The 21,520-nt window shown below is 40.7% G+C and overlaps 1 protein-coding gene across 2 annotated transcripts in view; it reads left to right on the plus strand.

Moving 5' to 3' along the window:
- SLIT3 (slit guidance ligand 3) overlaps positions 1–21,520 on the plus strand; it is a 747,204-nt gene that overhangs the window by 573,131 nt on the left and 152,553 nt on the right. For both annotated transcript variants that reach the window (XM_088451316.1, XM_088451322.1), the window contains 3 exons: positions 4,305–4,376; positions 9,150–9,293; positions 13,226–13,389. In XM_088451316.1, the coding sequence (XP_088307442.1) occupies positions 4,305–4,376; positions 9,150–9,293; positions 13,226–13,389 (380 nt within the window). The remainder of the gene's footprint in view (positions 1–4,304; positions 4,377–9,149; positions 9,294–13,225; positions 13,390–21,520) is intronic.

The raw sequence follows: 21,520 nt of genomic DNA on the forward strand, positions 1-21,520 counted from the left end.
ATCCTCCTCGCCAACTTCCTTCTCAGCGCCAGCTACACCAGTATCCTCATCCTGTTGTACTTCAACAGTGACATCTTCATTTTGCATATCAGCAAGTGGACTGTGGGTGCTCCTTTCAGCACTTGCAGGGGGCGTGCAAATGGTGGAAAGAGCCACCTCTTCCCGTCCAGTGCTGGGAAGGTCTGGAATCGCAACCACCACCACACTTGGACTCTCCTTGGGGATTTGTGATATCTTCTTAGAAAGCACAGTTCTTCGCTGTGCTTTTGCCAGCTTAACTCTTTTGATTTTTTTAGTGGGAGGAGGGCTTCCATCGTCATATGAAGCTGAACCACTAGTCATGAACATACTAGGGATCGACCTTAGCCGTTCCTTGCCACTCCGTGTCGTAAATGGCATATTGGCAAGTTTACATTTCTCTTCAGCTGATTTAAATGTTTTTTTCAAGGTCATTTTCCTGAACTTTGCCATTTGGGATTGTATGTGCCCTCTACTATGACATTGGGCATCGGCCTTGGCAGACGACGTTGATGGCATGTTATCGTCTATGTCATGACTAGTGGCAGCAGCTTCAGCACTAGGAGGAAGTGGTTCTTGATCTTTCTCTATTTTATTTTTATCGGGGAAAGTTTGGTCCTCCATTTATGTTATATCGATTTGATATATACGTGCGGCTAAACACAGAAAATAATTTTTTTTTTTGTTTGGACTGGAGTGTACTTTCGGGGGTTACAGCACCCTTAACGGTCAAGCCAGCCGGCCCTTTACTTATGACACAGGCGCACGCTTGGCACTACTTTGTTGATGCACGTGCGGCTACTGCGCACACAATTCACAAACAGAAAATATATAATTTTTTTTTTGGTTTGGACTGGAGTGTACTTTCGGGGGTTACAGCACCCTTTAACGGTCAAGCCAGCCGGCCCTTTACTTATGACACAGGCGCACGCTTGGCACTACTTTGTTGATGCACGTGCGGCTACTGCGCACACAATTCACAAACAGAAAATATATAATTTTTTTTTTGGTTTGGACTGGAGTGTACTTTCGGGGGTTACAGCACCCTTTAACGGTCAAGCCAGCCGGCCCTTTACTTATGACACAGGCGCACGCTTGGCACTACTTTGTTGATGCACGTGCGGCTACTGCAAACACACAATTCATAAACACAGAAAATAAATAATTTTTTTTTTGGTTTGGACTGGAGTGTACTTTCGGGGGTTACAGCACCCTTTAACGGTCAAGCCAGCCAGCCCTTTACTTATGACACAGGCGCACGCTTGGCACTACTTTGTTGATGCACGTGCGGCTACTGCGCACACAATTCACAAACACAGAAAATAATTTTTTTTTTGGTTTGGACTGGAGTGTACTTTCGGGGGTTACAGCACCCTTAACGGTCAAGCCAGCCGGCCCTTTACTTATGACACAGGCGCACGCTTGGCACTACTTTGTTGATGCACGTGCAGCTACTGCGCACACAATTCACAAACACAGAAAATATTTTTTTTTTTGGTTTGGACTGGAGTGTACTTTCGGGGGTTACAGCACCCTTAACGGTCAAGCCAGCCGGCCCTTTACTTATGACACAGGCGCACGCTTGGCACTACTTTGTTGATGCACGTGCGGCTACTGCGCACACAATTCACAAACACAGAAAATAATTTTTTTTTTGGTTTGGACTGGAGTGTACTTTCGGTGGTTACAGCACCCTTTAACGGTCAAGCCAGCCGGCCCTTTGCTTATGACACAGGCGCACGCTTGGCACTACTTTGTTGATGCACGTGCGGCTACTGCGCACACAATTCACAAACACAGAAAATAATTTTTTTTTTGGTTTGGACTGGAGTGTACTTTTTGGGGGGTTACAGCACCCTTTAACTGTCAAGCCAGCCGGCCCTTTACTTATGACACAGGCGCACGCTTGGCACTACTTTGTTGATGCACGTGCGGCTACTGCGCACACAATTCACAAACACAGAAAATATTTTTTTTTTTGGTTTGGACTGGAGTGTTCTTTCGGGGGTTACAGCACCCTTAACGGTCAAGCCAGCCGGCCCTTTACTTATGACACAGGCGCACGCTTGGCACTACTTTGTTGATGCACGTGCGGCTACTGCGCACACAATTCACAAACACAGAAAATAATTTTTTTTTTGGTTTGGACTGGAGTGTACTTTCGGGGGTTACAGCACCCTTTAACGGTCAAGCCAGCCGGCCCTTTACTTATGACACAGGCACACGCTTGGCACTACTTTGTTGATGCACGTGCGGCTACTGCGCACACAATTCACAAACACAGAAAATATATATTTTTTTGGTTTGGACTGGAGTGTACTTTCGGGGGTTACAGCACCCTTAACGGTCAAGCCAGCCGGCCCTTTACTTATGACACAGGCGCACGCTTGGCACTACTTTGTTGATGCACGTGCGGCTACTGCGCACACAATTCACAAACACAGAAAATAATTTTTTTTTTGGTTTGGACTGGAGTGTACTTTCGGGGGTTACAGCACCCTTAACAGTCAAGCCAGCCGGCCCTTTACTTATGACACAGGCGCACGCTTGGCACTACTTTGTTGATGCACGTGCGGCTACTGCGCACACAATTCACAAACACAGAAAATAATTTTTTTTTTGGTTTGGACTGGAGTGTACTTTCGGGGGTTACAGCACCCTTAACGGCCAAGCCAGCCGGCCCTTTACTTATGACACAGGCGCACGCTTGGCACTACTTTGTTGATGCACGTGCGGCTACTGCGCACACAATTCACAAACACAGAAAATTATTTTTTTTTTGGTTTGGACTGGAGTGTACTTTCGGGGGTTACAGCACCCTTAACGGTCAAGCCAGCCGGCCCTTTACTTATGACACAGACGCACGCTTGGCACTACTTTGTTGATGCACGTGCAGCTACTGCGCACACAATTCACAAACACAGAAAATATATAATTTTTTTAGCACTTGGGGGGAGCACCCCTGATGGACAGAGCACCCCCTGGACAACACTACAGCACCCCTTTAGGACTGGGACACTGCACAGGACTTTGGAGTGGACACAGCCCCTATGGAGAACTGACTGCACAACACAGTCCAGCCAGCCCCTATGGACTTTGAAGTAGTGGACACAGCCCCTATTAACAACAGCAGCACAGCACAACACAGCCAGCCCCTATGGGCTTTGAAGTAGTGGACAACAGCAGCACTACACTACACTACACAGCCCTAACTCCCACCCTCCCTCTTCACTGTCCACAGCCGAGTGAGAAAATGGCGCCGACGCGGGTACCTTATATAGGATCCAAAACCCGCGAGACTCGGAAGGCGGGATGATGACGTTTTGCCTCGATTTCAGATCCGAGTCAGGCGGGAAAAGTCGAGCCTGACTCGGATCGGACTCGGATCGGGGGGGCTCGGGGGGGTTCGGATTTCAGAAATCCGAACCCGCTCATCCCTAATATATATATATATATATATATATATATATATATATATATACAGGTTGAGTCTCCCATATCCAAATATTCCGAAATACGGAATATTTTTGGCTTGACTGAGAAAATTAAACCTTTGATTTTTGTTGGTTCAATGTACACAAACTTTGTCTAAGGCACAAATTATTACAAATATTGTATAAAATAACCTTCAGGCTGTGTGTATAAGGTGTATATGAAACATAATTGAATTTTATGTTTGTACACAAACTTTGTTTGAGCCACAAAATTATTGAAAATATTGTATAAAATTACCTGCAGGCTATGTGTATAAGGTGTATATAATACATAAATGCATCCTGTGTGTATATTTGGGTACCATTCCCAAGATATTTCATTATGATATGTAATTATTCCAAAATACGGAATATTCCGTTATCCAAAATACACCTGGTCCCAAGCATTTTGGATATCAGAGACTCAACCTGTATATATATATACCTGTCAATATGACATTGTATCAATACTTTTGTCAAGGTACAATGCTCATATTTCGTAATTCTATCCAGGAGCTTGAATTGCGAGCTGTTGCTATGTGATATGTACATTTCAAGTCTCTGAATTATTTGCATTAGTTAATGTGTGCGTGTGTCTGTGTGTGTGTAACATCTGACTGAGTATGAATCCTAAAATTACATTTAATACTGTCGCCTTGCTTGAATGAAATTTAGATTGGTTGTTAAGTGAATGTCTGCTTGTCGCACCACGGATCTGAAGCACAGCGCACAAAAATCAATACAAATTCTAATATGGAACAAGGGAAAACAATGAAAACATCTGTAGCCTAACACTTGTGTTTTATTTTACAGAGTGCTATATGGAAATAAGATCACTGAAATACCCAAAGGACTTTTTGATGGCCTTGTATCTCTACAGTTGTTGTGAGTGTTATCATGATTTTTATTTATTTTTATTTTTTTTTCACCCTTCCTCAAAAGTTAATATATGGGTTTCACGGACTTCCAAACATGACCTACAAGAGAAAACTAAACTGCTGATCTTATCTAGAGCTGTACAGAATATTTGAATGCTGAAACAATAAATCTTAGACACATTTTGTCCTAGCAAAATGTTTGATGTTTATCAGAACAGGGTAAGGCAAATATTCCTGAGCACAGGCTCATGTACAGTTCCATCCCTTGATTTTGATTGGTCCCCGAGGCTGCATGATAGATCCATATAACTGGTGATATGCACATCTTTTATATCAGCGCACATCTTTTATATGTTAACTTTTAGGTTTAAATTGATAAATGAAAGCATCTCGCAAATTACAATCTTTGCAATACTTTTGAGGCAAATTTAGTGGAATACACTAGAGAAAGTGTGCATAAACATACATCTTTAATGGACACAACTTGCTTAAATACCAATCATTAAAACTGCTGCTGTATCCCATCGCTCAATACTTGACTAAATTTGATTCCCATTCGCTTTGCTAATACGATAAGAGCACAAACCATCATACCCTGTACACCACTAGTGTGCCATAGCAGTGTGCTACAAGTATGTTAAATTGAGAAAGCCAAGAGACTGGGGATCTATAAGTATGAGAGCTCAATGCGTACCACCATTGCCAGAAAAGTGTAAATTGTAAGGGGTTTATGTATCAAGCAGTGAAAACACTGGAGAAGATGCCCATAGCAACCAATCAGCTTTGAAGTAGCATTTATCAAGTACAGTCTATAAAGCTATAGGTAGAACCTGATTGGTTGCTATGGGCAACTTTTCCACTAGTCCACTACTCCACACTTTTCACTGCTTGATACTTAAACCCCTAAGTCACTAGGACACTACAACTCTATTGCTGTGTGGTTGTGGTGCAAACAAGATGCTATGCAATGGCTAAAATGTGAAAGCCCACAACTAGCTATCTGTGACGTGGCGTCTAATTTGTGCAATGTATCTCATGCCATACGAAGCAATAACGCTAGGTGAGTGAGGACACATCTGTAAGATAGAGAAATGCGACCTCCGTTTTGATTCTGTATACGCAGACACTTTTATGCAGCCTGTGTTCCGTTTAATGACACAATATTCTGTCTGCAAATTACCTATATTATCTCACACGGTGTGAGATCTTGCTGAATGATTACAAAATGTTCCCCCTGCATATGTCATTGACAAGGTCAGGGAGAATGGATTGACTTGCGTAATGAAATGTAGCTGTTAATGCCTGTAATGACATTTCATTTTGTTTACAGATTTGAATCCCCAACACATTATTTTGCATCCCACAACGTATATAAGGAATATGCTCTCAGTGAGCAGATGTTGGGCACATAAAGGCAGGACATAAATAGCTTGTGTTCTGGCTCTTTGACCTGCTGTTAAGCAACTCAAAGTTTTTACATCCGGATCGGATCTTATTGAGTCTTTATAACTCTGCAGATTGGATTTCTTCATATTAACAGATAATGATTTAAATCACTGTTTACACTGTTTACAATACCCTCATAGTTAGGGTCGTTTTGAAAGATAATAATATGTATTTTAATTGTTTATTGTCTCATTGTGAAACAGTTTTAGAGAAGATTAGAAATTGAATTGTAAAAATAAATTCCAGATATAAACATAAACGTGCATAGCCATGTCACCAATTCCAGGACAGTGCTACATCTTGACTCATAAACATGGGCGCACACATATGTGGCAAGTTCCAATTCCCAAGCATGTCATAGTCACACAAGTAGCTGCGTGTCATATTGAATGAAAACGAATGACGTCCATTCTGAAGCGATAGGATGAGATGGACGGATTTTTGTAATGTTAACCATTGGCTATTGTGAAGCCTGTGGAAGAGGCAATAGGATAATGTAATGAGCCTCTTGGGGTACTGAAGTAAATGTAGTCAGCACGGACACCCTGACTTTTTATTCAGTGGCAGAAATGCAAGTTCTCAGGAATCTGGATGTCTGGCAATGAGTATGCCAAGCACAACACAGTAGGTAACACATGCCGGATATTCTTTTCCCTGTATTACAGACGCTGGGGGACAACTGGTAACGCCGCCTCTATTTGCTAAACCCAGTTTTTTATTTTGAACAATGGTTAAAATATTAAAAATAATTCTTTGGTTGGCTAGAGGGGAACAACCTATATTTGATAAAGATTAAATGGCTAAGCCAGGTTTTATTATTGTACTGCCCTGAAACCCCAGATTGCACGCTAGAAATCCTTAATAGGAAATTGCTTTCAGGGAATAAACTATCGTATGACTTTGTTAGATTAATGTAAACACTTTCAGTTTCTGAAGCAGAGTTTTGTAGCAACAGTGAAAATGAAAGTAGTAGTGTGTCTTAGAATACAGTGGAATTACAAGTGAGGTGATGCCATCAGATGTACTTACAGTGGGCAACTCAAAATCATGGCTTGTTACTGTCATGTCCTGCTTCATGTGTTTATGTGCTCCCAGTGTAATGAGCACAAACTATTTTTAAGAAACAATATTAAGATAATTATTTTATTGATAGCGTTGCTGACACTCTTACAGGGTTCCAATAAGGCGCAGAAACCTGTCACTGCTGTCTATCAGTACCCTGTGGTTAGAATGACATAATTATAACCATAAAAGTGAAAGCTTATATGATCTTCTCACGTAATCACAGATGAGCATTTTAATGAAATACAAAATACTTATTTCATGTGCATCCATAAAGAGGGTATTTATAAACTCCCCATCACCTGAGTGTTCTCTCCTAACAGTGCAGGGTAAATCATCAACCATAGTCATAATGAAATAATGACACAGAGACTTATATAAGGGGAAAGGAAGGTCATCTTTATTTAATTTTAAACTAATTAAACTATTTAATTTATAACTGAACTAACTAATAGAATAAGAAAGAAAGACAGACAAAGTATGGTGGCACAGAAAGAACGGCCCCACAATGCAAGATCACCAACTGCATACTCACATCGATCTTCTAAATGGGAGGCGAGCAGCCAGCCCATTACCACGCCCAAGGTATCCACCTCCCACCCCAATGACACGACGTGAGGCCCACCTGGTTAGGTGGTTCCGCTGACCCCAGTAGGGTAAAATCAGCCTAAGCCATGTATTGGAAGGGAGAGCACCTCAAGCTCCAAAGACAGATGGCGACTGCTACCGTTCTTTCCCGCCACAAGAAAAGCCGACACCAAACAACTCAATGAATAAGGGAAGGAGGGCGGGAAACAGCCGACCAGAGAAATTTCTATAAAATGGCTGCCAAGCAGCAACTCTGAAATAGCACTGACCCACCCTCTGCCAGTCCTATAGGCTAACCAAACCTAACCCAACCCAACAACACTACCTCACTACACAACTAGCCCCTTCTTGTCTAGAGGCCAACACCCACAGGCTCAGGTGTTTACTTTAACTCCTTGCATATGAAATGCACTCCATCCTAATAACTATGGTCACTCAGAACTTTGCTCACCTAAAACTCCTGATACATGAGCAGAAAGGGGAGATGTAGTTCATATAGACACCTACAGATGGGTCCTCATACATCTAGCCTCCTTGCGCGTTAAACAGCCCTTCTGCATGCGAACTGCTACGTTACAGTGTCAGCGGCTGTAACACTATAACGTAGTGTTTAGCAGGCAGATACACCCGTACTCACACACAGAACATAGGCATGCTGCGTATCATTTTAATCAGCAGAAGCTGCTTGTGCTATCAATATGCATAGCTGTGCAAATAAGACGTATTTAAAGGTAAGAAGTCGCACAAAAGACGCCCGGTTCTACCAAGTTACACAGAGCTCCCGCCTTACGTGTGACGCGCCTTGTAGTGCACGAGGATAGATGTATGTTGACACATCTGTATTACTTGATAACAGAAAAAAAAAAAACAATTGTCTGTCTAGTCTGCCCATCTCCATGGAGTTTATGTTCATTTGTTATTAAAATATTAATGTGTACTGTTACTGTCCCTTTAAAGACCAGCTTGACAGGTGAGTGCTCATTTGTTTAAGGAGAAATATGCACCCATCTAGTTTTTACTAATACAGTCACTCAGAAAATACTACTGAATCTGCCAGGTACAACTAATGGGGAGGTGTGCAAGATATGGCACTGGATTAATAAGGAAATGTGAAAATTCTGCATAAAATATAAAACATACCATGTTTTCTTCTGACTCTAAAGCACTGCAATTATATGGATGTTTTTCTTTTCTTTCATACTGAAATAGTTACATTTTAGAAACATGTTTTGGAGTGTTGAGTTTTAACATGAAGTAATTGTTCAATTGTACATATATACACAAAATGCATAATTTAATCTAGAAATCAGCTTGATACATAGGCCCCTTATGCGCTAGTTACTGTAATAAGATGACTCAATTCTGATTAACATGTACGGTATTTTATAATATATATATTGAAGAAAACATCGCTTACAGTTATGTAGTATGTAAATATTATGGCAGAGTTTGATGTCTGACACAATAGTTGCAGCTGAATCCTTTGTTAATAGTAATTTCAGATTCAGGCTGCCTGCAGAGGAAGCATCATTCAGCAGGCTTACAATCACACACAAACCTTCCTTTAATATCTTCAGCTCTGATATTCCCTGAAACATACATATTGTAAATGTAAGTACTGTAGTAGTGTAGTGCTACTTTAACTTTAATGCATTGTTTCATATATTTACCATATTCTTTGCAGACTTCTAAACGCCAACAAAATCAACTGCCTACGGGTGAATACATTCCAGGATCTTCACAGTTTAAATTTGCTCTCCCTTTATGACAACAAACTGCAGACCATCAGCAAGGGTCTGTTTGCGCCTCTGAAATCCATTCAAACTCTGTAAGTATACAAACCTCAATAATCACCCTAGTTTTGTATACTACCCTAAAAGATAATGAACTCTTTATTGCACATCATTATGGACACAAGGCGGAGCAATGCTTCTGTAATTCTAATCTCCTCTTCCACCCAAGCCGAGACAAATGAAATTAATCTTCTTTTTTTTTATTATTGTTTATACTACTAGTGTGATTATTTATAAAATCTATGTTATAAATGAGTATAGAGAGCCTTTAAAGGTATTTGGCCCGTTGCCCTGTACATTTCGGATCATGAAACTTCAGGGTAGCTTTTGATGTCTTATAATTTGCACTGTAGAGTACATTTAACGCCATAGATTTGTAGATGGATCCACCCATGGGCTAGTAGGCACATCAGTATGATACGATGTGTGCAGATTTATTCGATCTAATGTCACTTCTGATAATTATTATAGAGGGTGGGAAAAACACTTCTGTCTCACAAGCTATGATAATGCCTTTGTAAAGATGAAGTTCTTTATTTACTCAAAAGCAGTCTAGCAGAGTAGTTGGAATGGGATTGGTATTTGATATGTTCAAATCCCAACGCCGGAAGACCGTCACCAGTGAAGATCCCGACTGCGCTAAAGGTGTATAAATTAACCTAACCCCCACCCCTACCCCTAACCCTCCCTTAGGGGTGCCTAACCCCAACCTCCACCCCAAGTGCCTAACCCTAACCCCCCATCCCTGCTACCTAAACCTAACCCTCCCAGGGGGGTAGTGCCTAGCCCTAACCCCACCTTCCCATAGCCTAACCCTCCCGGGGGGGGGGGGTGTCTAGCCCTAACCCCACCTTCCCATAGCCTAACCCTCCCGGGGAGGGTGCCTAACCCTAATGAGAAGCCGCAGCTACGTAGGCCATGAGACTGCACCTACCATAGGATGTCGAAAGTGTATACATGTTGCAATTTTTAAAATGCCTTTTACAAACATGTTTTTTTAATTAATCCTAAATGCGTATTGGCGGGTATTGTATGACACTAAAAACAATTATTGATACTGTTACCAAATACATTGGTGTTTATTTTAGCATTGTGTTCCGGTGGCGATTTTCAGAGCACTCCTTGTTGTCTATAGATGTGTTCTCATACACTATTGCCGCAGTCACACCAAACAGCCCATCTCGGCAGACCAGGTCCCGCGTGACTTGGCTTGCACCAAGCGTCTTTTTTGCATCTTTTTCGCTTAATTGTGAACCTTAGTTGCAACGCGATGTGACAAAACCGCTTTACAAATCTGCACTGATTAATTTGATATACAGCACTTTTATCTGAATGGACAGAAATGAGCACTTGTTATTTTCTTTCTTTTTATGGTTTTGGGCATATTTAAAATTTTTATTATCACCGTCACAGATTAAGCCGTGGGAAGAGAGGCAGGAAGGATGGGGGTTGGGGCAGTTATACTGCCGCTCATTATCGTCTAATCCTATATTTCTTGATCAGAGCTTGGATACAACCTATTCATTTTAGGACATAATCAAATGTTATAGTCAAACATTAGTATTTAAGTCAGTATTAGCTAAGCTAAGGCATCAACATGAATTAGGATGACCAACTCATCCCATTTGTTCCACTTTAGTTGACATCTCTTGTTGACACATTACACTTTATTTTGCATGTGATTATTGAAACAAGAGAACCTGGATTTAAATAATTTAAAATAATAAAATAATAATAATTTAATTATTATAATATATATATAATTATGATAAAGCATTTTTTGCCTGTATAGATGCTTTTCTATTGCCATCCGAAGATGACATTAGCGCTTGGAGAACAGCTGGCAGTACTTGCACTGCTGATGTCCTTGTTACATAAGCTTCACCAGAGTAATAGCTACAAATGGCCTGGGTGCTTTAGAAAATACTGTAGGTTTAATAAACTATTGCTTATGTCAGCAAACTGGGTTTTCTCCCTTTAGTTAAAAGACCAATAACAATGCAATTCTAAAATGTTCTCTCTGATATCAGACGATATAAGGTCTCACAAATGTTAGCCAATAGGATAAAATACTCCCTCCTTTCCTAGTCCATCTTGACCAAACAGAACTTTTATGATGTGTTATAGTCTATGGAGCTTTTCATATTGTGCAAGATGTGCAAAAATCTGGTAACACCTCCTGTTCTAATTCTATCTTCTATCTCTACGCAAAGACGGCCTTCATCTTTTCTTAGCAGCTGTATTTTCATTTACGTAACTTGTCTCTAGTAAACAAACTATTGCTGATATTAGCATTAATAACAGATCAGGGAAGGGCTGCACCATATCTGAAAATGTACTTAAATGTGTTAAAAAGTCTTTGTCCCGGAAACATTAAGAATTGCACTGAAATCATAGAACCGAAAAAGTGTTATTGTAGAAACAAAAAAACTTAACACAGGAATGTCCTGGACTTGCCATTTGCCAAATGCTCTATGGAGCAGACAGAAGGAATGTTGTCGGAAGCTAAACAGCATTTGGACTGTACAGTTTTTTTACATTATTATAAATGAGCATATTCTAAGAATAGACCTGCTCTTACCACAAGCATTGTTTTTTTATATATAAATATTTTATATACATACTGTAGTGTTTTTTCAGTTTATTTTTTTAGTAAGACATTTTGTAACATTACTGCAAAGCTTAAGTCCCATCAAATGTATAAAAATTGGCCCATGTACTTGTTTTTAAAGATACTCATCCTGATTCAGTATCAATTGCAATTGATATTGCAGCTGCGAAAATATGTGCCTGCCACAGCTCAGCCAGCATAGATACGTCCACTGCTGCTTTCTCACATCCGTAATACCGCGCAGTCCTGCGTATACATCGGTACCATCAAAGCACATCGGCCCATTATGCACAATTACATCAGCTAAGACATATCGCAGAAATTGAAAGTCGCATCTCTTCTAGTGGTTAATTTATGCACGCCCATGCAACGGCGTTCAGACAGACAGACACGCCTGCATTACTCCAACCACTCCCCCGTCACCACCCCCAAACACTCACGGCCTGTCACTCTGCGATGGATTTCTATCTCTGTACGTAATTGCAGTGCGATTGCAGCGCACACTACTGAATCAGGGCGGTGCATGCGCAGTGCTGAATAATCGGCCGATCTGTGTAGGTAGTTGCAATTGCGTACGCTGCTGAATCACGCCCACTGGCCTCTTCCATCCTCACTTGATTAAAGATTAAAATACATAATTTTTTGTATATTGCTGATACATGATGTTGTTTCCATATGATACTGTTTAGTCATTACGGGCCTGATTCAGAGTTCCACGCTATGCCGATATTTACGCAGTTGCCCAATGCTTTTATTACAGCGCATGGGTCTAAGTCACATGGCGCATAAGTCCCGGTGTCTATGTGATGTCACTCAGAGAGAGGATTTAGATGCAGAGTGATTGACAGTTAGGGACCATGTGGGTGGTAACAGGTGGTTTTAAAACACGGCGCGTAGCAACTGTTTCATAAGCATGTCGGATCCAGCAACTGCGTCTTTGTACGCAGTTTCACTGGTGATGGCGTCTTAGTTCCGTCTGCCTCTCTGAGTAGTAATAGGACTACTCAGAAAGCCGATAACCGTCTGATCCGCGACCGATGCTACGTCTTTGTACACAGATGTTGCTACTGTTTACACAGCCGACTGTATTTGTAAAGCCACCGGTGGGCGCCTCAGTACATATCCCAGCAGCTGCGACATTTGCATATTATATCACAGTATTTGCGTAAAAAGACGCAGCCAGGACGGAATTGATGTACAGCTCTATCAGGCCCTATATCCATAAGATGTTTCATATCTCTTACTACACTGTCAGTAAACTATGACAAATGACTACTTGGTTTAGTGCGTGTATGTGTTCTATAACAAAGGGCAGACAAAGGCAGTGCCCAATTAAACATCCTATCTCTTCTACAGACACTTAGCGCAGAACCCATTTGTGTGTGACTGCCATTTGAAGTGGCTCGCCGATTACCTGCAGGATAATCCAATAGAAACCAGTGGCGCCCGCTGCACCAGCCCACGTCGCCTTGCCAACAAAAGAATCAGCCAGATCAAGAGCAAGAAGTTCCGTTGTACAGGTAATTCATTTACCTCAGTTACGGCTGCCTTTTCTACTGAGATATGAGTAAATCCAGATAGCCTGCTAATCAAATCAGCATATACAGTGTTTTCTGTAATGGACATTACAGGGCATCTTTTTAAATTACATTTGGAAAATTTGGTTAAGCTTGGACAAAATCAATTATACTGATGGGCTTGAGAGAAAAAAAAGGAAAAAATAAAGCAGAAGCTTGTCTTTCCCAGCAGCATTCACATCTATTCTCTTACTGCTCATTGTAACATATTTCCACTTGTATATCGCAGAACTTAAATATACAGAAATAAGGGAAAGTAAGAGTTTTCCCAATGATATCACATAATACATTCAGATGTACTAATGGAAATGTTCCCCGTCCAATCAGATTCCGTCTATCATTTTCATGAATTTACTAAGCAAATGATAGCTGGGATCTGATCGGTTGCTATGAGCTCCACTTTTCGTTTTTATAGTAAATCTACCCCTAAATGTAATTTATGCATGTATTTTACGCACTGTAGCAGCTTGATTGATAAGGGTGGCTTGACCAGTAGCGGCTCCATAGGTGAGGCTGCAGCGCAGTCCAAAATTCAAATAGGGGAACCACACCAACTGCCATTTCAAACGCTGCCAAACATAGATGGCTGGGACTAAAGGGGGACATCCACTACATGATTTTAGCAGGCGATTGAACGATAACAACGTCGTTATCGTTCAATCGTTTAAAAATCGTTTATAAATTGTGCAGTGTTTGGTCGTTAACGATCAACGATGCGCGCTCCCGCTGGTCGTTTGATCGTCTCGTCAGTCGACTGAACATGCAGGTCAATTTCACTTGATCTATTAAAGATAGTTTGCAAATCGTTCAGACTGAAAGATAAAATTTCAAGGGAAAAAATCAAGGGAAAATCGTTTAGAGATTGGACAGGGAGTAGATCGTCTACTGGCAGTTGGTGTGGCTCCCCTATTTGAATTTTGGACTATGCTGCAGCCCCACCCCTGGAGCCACCACTGGTGGCTTCTGTTTATTGTGTATACAAGAAAGGACACAGGTTTCTTGTTTATGAGAAACGATCTTGGACATTTAGTTTATACTTTCCATGGAATGAGGAAAACTAGTCTATTAGTCTATGGTTAAAGATCACAAATGGTTATACAAACATATATGTCTGTAGTGTTCTATCCAAACTATCACTTAACACAAGAGCTTCACAGTGACTCATCCAGCAGCATAAAGGTACGTAGGTCTGCCTGCCAGTGTTACATTACCCTGCATGCAGCATACGCAGTCCACAGATTAGTGAGCTATTGCTCATTATAAGCAGTTCTTTGTCTACAATCAATTCACTTTTTCTCTTGCTGTAATGACTATAATAAGTATAATAAGCTGCATTCAGGGTCCATTCAGCATTTGGAATATATATGCAACATGTTTCTCAGTCCTTAACAAATCAATATTTTGACATCTGCTTAAGCGGCATGTACAGTATACAGGCTGTAATTTTCTTCAGCACTGATTTATTGTTCTAAAAAATATTGTAAAATCCATTAAAAAATCTCAAAGAGCAGGAATCTTATTTAGGATGTTCATTTTTTTTTTTTTTACAAACAAATAGTGAACAACAAAACTATAGAAAAAACACTTGTAACTGCAAAAAGCCTGCTATGCCCTGTATGCCAGTGTTCCCTACAACCATCCATGTGCTCCTAAAGTGACTAAAGCAAAGGGAATGGAATCACTACAAGTGCTAGTTGTGTACTGTACATATTCTAGCAGGTGATGACTCATTTGCAACTTGTTTAGTGACTTAATTTGTGTTTGCAGATTAAGGTACACAGTAGTATAATGCTATGCTCAATGAGAACGTGCAGCATTAGTACTAGGAAATGAGGCAGATAATACTTGTGGACATTAAGTATTCATATATTATAGTATGTAGGCAGATGAGCCAGTACTTCATCAGACGCCTAGAATTTGGTAGCAGTGTGGCCTGTGACTGTCATACCAGGACTGGAAATAACCACACACGATACCAAACTGAAGCAGTTGAATAGACAAAAGTGGTGTGAAATTGCTGTGTATGCACTAACACTATCACCGAGAGCAATGAAAGTGCGACAGTTTCCGGATACACATTATGGGCCTGATTCTACATTGCATGGAGACGCGGCTGTGTCTTTTCCTGCATCTGCATCTTGTGCATCTTTTCCTGCATCATCTTGTACTAATGTCACAGACGATTTCTTTAAAGCTGAGACACCCATGTGCAGCGCCTGGTGCCTTGTGTACATCAGACTCATCATCGGACTTACACCAGATCTATGGCAGCTGCAGTCTCTCAGCTTCTCCATCTGAGCATCTCCTGTGTGATCTGTGTGCGTCTTTGTACACAGCTGCTGTTAGTGACACGTCTGCCTGACCACCTCCCTGTTCCCTCCCAGGTGGGCCCACTAAAATCCACATTCCCTGCGCCCAAATCCGTTGTACATCTCCATGTAGTAAATATTGGGACGTATGCGCAGTACTTATAACATTGGCCAACTACGTAAACATTGTCATTGTGTGCGACTTAGAATCAGGCCGTAGATCGGGCACTGACTACAGGTCACATATGTGGCCATCAGCCAACTGCTCTAATTATGCCTCATGTCCAAATGATTATCAAACAATTTGGCCACAGATCTGGCCATTCAGCAATCCGGACAGACCACTATCTTCTGTAACCAGCTTCATTTATCCTGTCTCCTGATCAGACAGATCCCTATGTGACGGCATTCGTGTCTCTCTCTTTACTACATTACATCTCATTAACAACAAACAGCGCTATCTTTGGCTTAATGAATTGCCATGATATTTGTATTCCCATCATATGCCATAGTACCACATTCACATTGTAATGTGTCACTAGCGTTGTTTAAAGTGCTTTCTCTCACACTGTAGGTACTTACTGTACATTGTGCTCATACAATTGCTTCACATTAGTAGGAATGGGTACAATCGGAGTACAAGCCTTTAAAGGTAACTTTTATGGCTTTTTTCCCATTACAAAAAGTGCATTAGCACCTAATGTATTTCATGGTTGACATAACACCCTTTATTAAATCTGATTTATCATACAGATTGAGCACACAGCCTGCTGTGTGAGGGGAGATCCCACATCTTTAATCCATGCATCTTTCAGTAATTGCTTCTGAATGCCAGTCTTGCCTTCCATCAAAACAGTGGAATCAATACACCTGCGTGCTTACTGGGAATGTCTTCTTTCTTATGTACCTGACAGAGGTTGAAAACATTACTTAAAATTTCAACAGCGTTCAGTTAATAACTTTATTCACTTACTATATAATATCACTTACCATCACCTTAACTTATAAATGTATCACTCAGAACAGAGGGCCTGATTCAGACCCGGACGCTATGCTGCACTTGCTCGCATTGAGCGGTTTTTCACAATCTGCACATGCGTATGAGTCGCAATGCGCGTCCGCGAACCAGTCATTGTGATGGGAAAGTGCTCACCCGTAGCCTGCAGTTGGGCCGCTATTTTGAGTGACAGATAGTGCCGTTTGTGGGTGGTAACGGGAAGGAGCTTGTAAACGGGGATGTGGATGTGTGAACGCAGGTGTGCCTGATTGTCAGAACGGCGTTTGATGGGTGTGCATAATTAGCAAAGTAGCGTCATTACACACGTGCCTGGGTTGTATTTTATCCAGAACTGCTCGCAATGTTGTGTTGGGAAAAGGCTACCACAAGCGCTGCGAGCAGTTCCGATGGCTCTCGATCTTCCCGATTAATCCTACAACTGCCGGAGATGACGTGTGTCGCGAGTGGCAAAGGGGCTTCTTTATACAGGTGCGGCCACTCGCAATTACTTAGTGGGCGGCTTTACGCAACGCAGTGCGAGCACATGATTTAAATAGCCGGCCCATTTTAGCCAGCGAGTGGCCGCAAATAGCGTCCGGGTCTGAATCAGGCCCAGAGTTTCTATGTGAAATTTAAAGATAAAACCAATACTGCTATAACTATTAAACAGGCAGTTACTTGTGTCTGATCTATGATCAGATGTACGCTTATTAATAAATGCTGTCTGTTAATTACATTGCTTCTGAGCCAAAAAAATACTTTGTGGTGATATAAAAATTGAATGCAAAATTGTAAATTATGGGGTCTATTCATCATCACTTCATTTCTACAAAAGCAGATGAAAATGCACATTTTCACCTGCAATTGTAAAATTAAGTATTCGGGCCATTCATCAAGAAGGTACCTGCTTACCTTCCTCGGGCGGAATGGCCCACTGTCCCCATACACTAGTATGGGGACAGAAGTCATCAAGCTCCAAAAATACAATATTTTCAGGGCTTGAGTGTGGGAGCATTCACCATCTTTAGACTTGGCTCACTGCTATAAAAAGAGCAGTGAAAAAACTTGTGGAGAGCTGATTTTCCGATCATCTGTCTCCGCGCCGGAGCAATGATGAATTGCTACGGCGCTCACAGCGAGTAGGAATGTTAATTATTGGGGTATAGCTTTCCACTAAAAGATTTTTTTTTGTCTCATATTGAGGTCTACATCATCTGCACTTGTATACCTGATTATTTTGTTGACAATTCTCAACCTGTTATAAAGATAATAAAAACAAAATATATTGGGCCAGATATAATAGGGTGAGTGTTTAGAAAATTTGAGAGTTTTCTCACACTTTTTAAAGTCAGTTCTCGGGCCAATGTAATAGAGCCCGAGAACATGCAAACTCACATATTACTCAGACTAAAAAAAAGAATTAAACTCTCCCAGGTGTTTCCTATTTTGAAGATACAACTCGACCAATGTAATAGTGTGAGAGTTTACTGCTAAATTCTCACATTTTATAATCTCTCACCCTATTGCATTTGGCCCACTGTGTTAACATTGGTGTACAACATAGACAAAAACAGATTAACTCAGTATCAATATACTAAAGTTAGTGCAGTATTATAAAACACAATCTGCAGTGGGGTTTCTTAGAGCATTGTGCAGTCCACAGGACTCATCCCAGTATATAATTGTGCTAGACATGATTGAAGCTCCTAAAGCCCCTTTGGTTTATGTGTGTCTGACCTATATGGAATTACACACATCTACACAATGTTTAACATTGTACAATACTAAGGGGCTTTATAAATTATGGTGCTGATGAAGCGATGAGCTTATCAAGAAGGGCCCTAGACTGAACACCCTGAATATATATAATGGGAGGTTCTACCTGTTGAGACTAATGTTGCAGACACAATAGGAAAAATTACAAGTGCACAACTCCAGCATTACTAATTACATAAAATACATTTTGAAATAAAAAATTGCAATAGAGGTTTTAGCATAATCTTGGCCAAGGTTATGAACCTACCCACCATGTCCAGATAACTTCTTAATGTAGGTCCCCCAGTATGTGAAAGACCTACCCTAAGAGGTTACCTGGACGTGGTGGATAAAGCCCATAACCTTGGCCACGATTATGCTAAAACCTCTATTTATTGCAATAATTTATTGCAAAATGTATTATATGTAATTAGTAATGTTGGAGTTGTGCAGCGATGAACTTATGCCAGTTTGTGGAGCGTATCTTGCATTGTTTTTTTCCCACTCTGTATGCTCCATAGCTAAGCATATGCCAGTACCGGTAATGCAGAGTCGTACTGTATATATTTTAATTACATCTCCACTTGTGTACAAAGAGGCATAGCTGGGCTGTAACGGGATAAGGAGGGTCCTCACGCAGGCATAGTTCAGGGAGGGGCCATCGGTGCAACTGTGGGTTTTGCAGAATTAGATGTCAGTATTATTACGTCATATAGGAGATGGATCTTTTGCATCTAATATGGGCCAGGTGCCAACTAGCTAACTGCCAACTGAGCCTTGCTGACAACTAGCATCAAACCAAGCATAGGGATAGAGGGCGGGCGCAGCGAAAGATGCTTACAACTCTGCAAATTGGCTAATTAATTGCAGTTCATGCACATCTGCCCAATTTCCATCCAATTCCGCATTAGGCCCAATGTTTGTATCCCGACATTGCAGTGATATAAAACTTCAAGACAGAAGTTCCTTTGAAAATAGGCTGGTTTCCATTCTGTCTAGTATTAATCCAGCAAGGATATGTAATTTAAATACATTGTGGTATTTTGTTCTTTACAGTGTCACATAAAGTAATTTACTTTAGATTGAGCCCGTCTAATGACCCGGGCAAACTCCTCTGACATACTTTATGTAATCTGGATGGCAGATTTCATTCAGAACACAATGATACACAGATCTGCTGTATATTGCTACATTGTACGCTGTTAATGTCATTACATGCACATGGAGAGCATACTGTATCTATTGTGCCATGGAGTTTCCCCTTCAGAGGTTACAATGTGATTTGTTATGCACAAACACTGCCATTCAAGCACATTTCTAACCTTATATATCACATCATCTGTATAAGAATAGGAGTACTTTAATCGTAATTAGATAGTAGTGAGACATACTTCACTAAGAATTAAAATGCACCCTAAGCTCAAAAGAACAATTTGCTTAATTGTGTCTAGTAAAAGGGAATGTGTAGTTATCACAGAGATTGCCAAACGCTGTCAGCCATAGTTGTGTGTCATATACAAAATTTGTGATCAAAATATGAATTACTTTCTTGATGTTGCTGTTGAAGATAAGCATTTTTTGGAGTCTGGAATACTTTACTTTCAAATCAAACAAATTGGCATTAAATGTATATGGTATTCAAAACATGATTATAATTTATTGTGGTTTTATTTATTACACGATATTAACACTGGTATGTCCCCAAAAAATGAATAATGTAATGTATAGAGTCACAAAAGCATTTGGAACCAATAACACTCAGTTCCCCTGCAGCCTAGTGGCCATGTTACCAATGAATGTACCATAGCTGCAAGTTGGATATTCCCCTAAACTGGCCAGGAAATTGTTACACAGAAATAAATTGAAAAGAATTAAGCTGCCCAGCCCCATACAATGGTATTGCAGGCATCATGGACTAACCAACCAGATCTTCTTCCGATTTGCCTATACAAGTGATATGACAGTCTGTACTGTATGCAGTCACCTTCCAAAGTGGACTTTATAGAATTATGTCTGTTTGACTTTTACCCTGTAGGGACCAATCAGTGCACTCGGATGATAGACTCCCAGTCTCAGTTAAAAGCTAATAGATCCCAATCACGTCTTTCTCAGAATTATTAGTCATTTAGGCTGAATAAACACCTTCAGCCAATTAGGTCTAAAATGTTGATTCTCTGCATTGACATGTTTACTTAGTAACTCCCTGCCACGAGAATACTGTTAGTACTCCATTTTAAGTTTCACAAAAAAGGGAAATTGCGTCTTAAAGTCAGTAGCTATATGTATTCTTTATGTATTCCATAAGTTTTTGGTGTTTGTTTCAATCTAATTCTGATGAATTACATTGGTGTTTATTTTCTGCATGACAAATGAGTGGCATAGGATGAAATAAAAGTCTGGTGGTCTGACATTGTCTGAGACCACAGAAGACCCACATCTTACAGGACTGACGTCCTCCGCCATTTCTGACCATACCTCAGGATCACATAGATTACAGGCATTTACCAAGGGAAAGTTATTTCAATTTCAGGGTAAAGTGATTCATCTTTATTAAAGAGAAGAGCTGTGTGTGTGTATATATGTGTCCTATATAGGTATTATTAGATTTGTCGTCTCCCCTTGTCTATGACGTTATGTAGAGTGCTATTTTTGTTTTGGACTTTGAGGTTTTAGTTTCTAATTGTCTAGGTGAATGTATTTGTACAATAGCAAAAGCGCCAACACTATTCTTACATTGTATGTACAACTTTTGGAACTAACAGATTGTAAAACATATAGGCTGTTTCAGAACACAGCAGAAGTGCTGGCCTCACTCCTACCTATATGGTAGAATGGGTCATTTGCTGCCTGTAGGCCACAGCTTGTGCTCCTCAATGCTTCTCTTCTCCACGCTCCTCTCTCTCTGATGCTGCCTAACACTGGCTATGACTCTTAATGGGGTTTTCCTTTGTGCTTGATCTAACCATGTGGTAGAACAATACAAATTGAACATGGTTCTGTCAAGCACCATGGA

This window comes from Taudactylus pleione, unplaced genomic scaffold, assembly GCF_031769625.1.
Source record: "Taudactylus pleione unplaced genomic scaffold, aTauple2 ptg000025l, whole genome shotgun sequence".
Taxonomy (NCBI): Eukaryota; Metazoa; Chordata; class Amphibia; order Anura; family Myobatrachidae; genus Taudactylus; species Taudactylus pleione.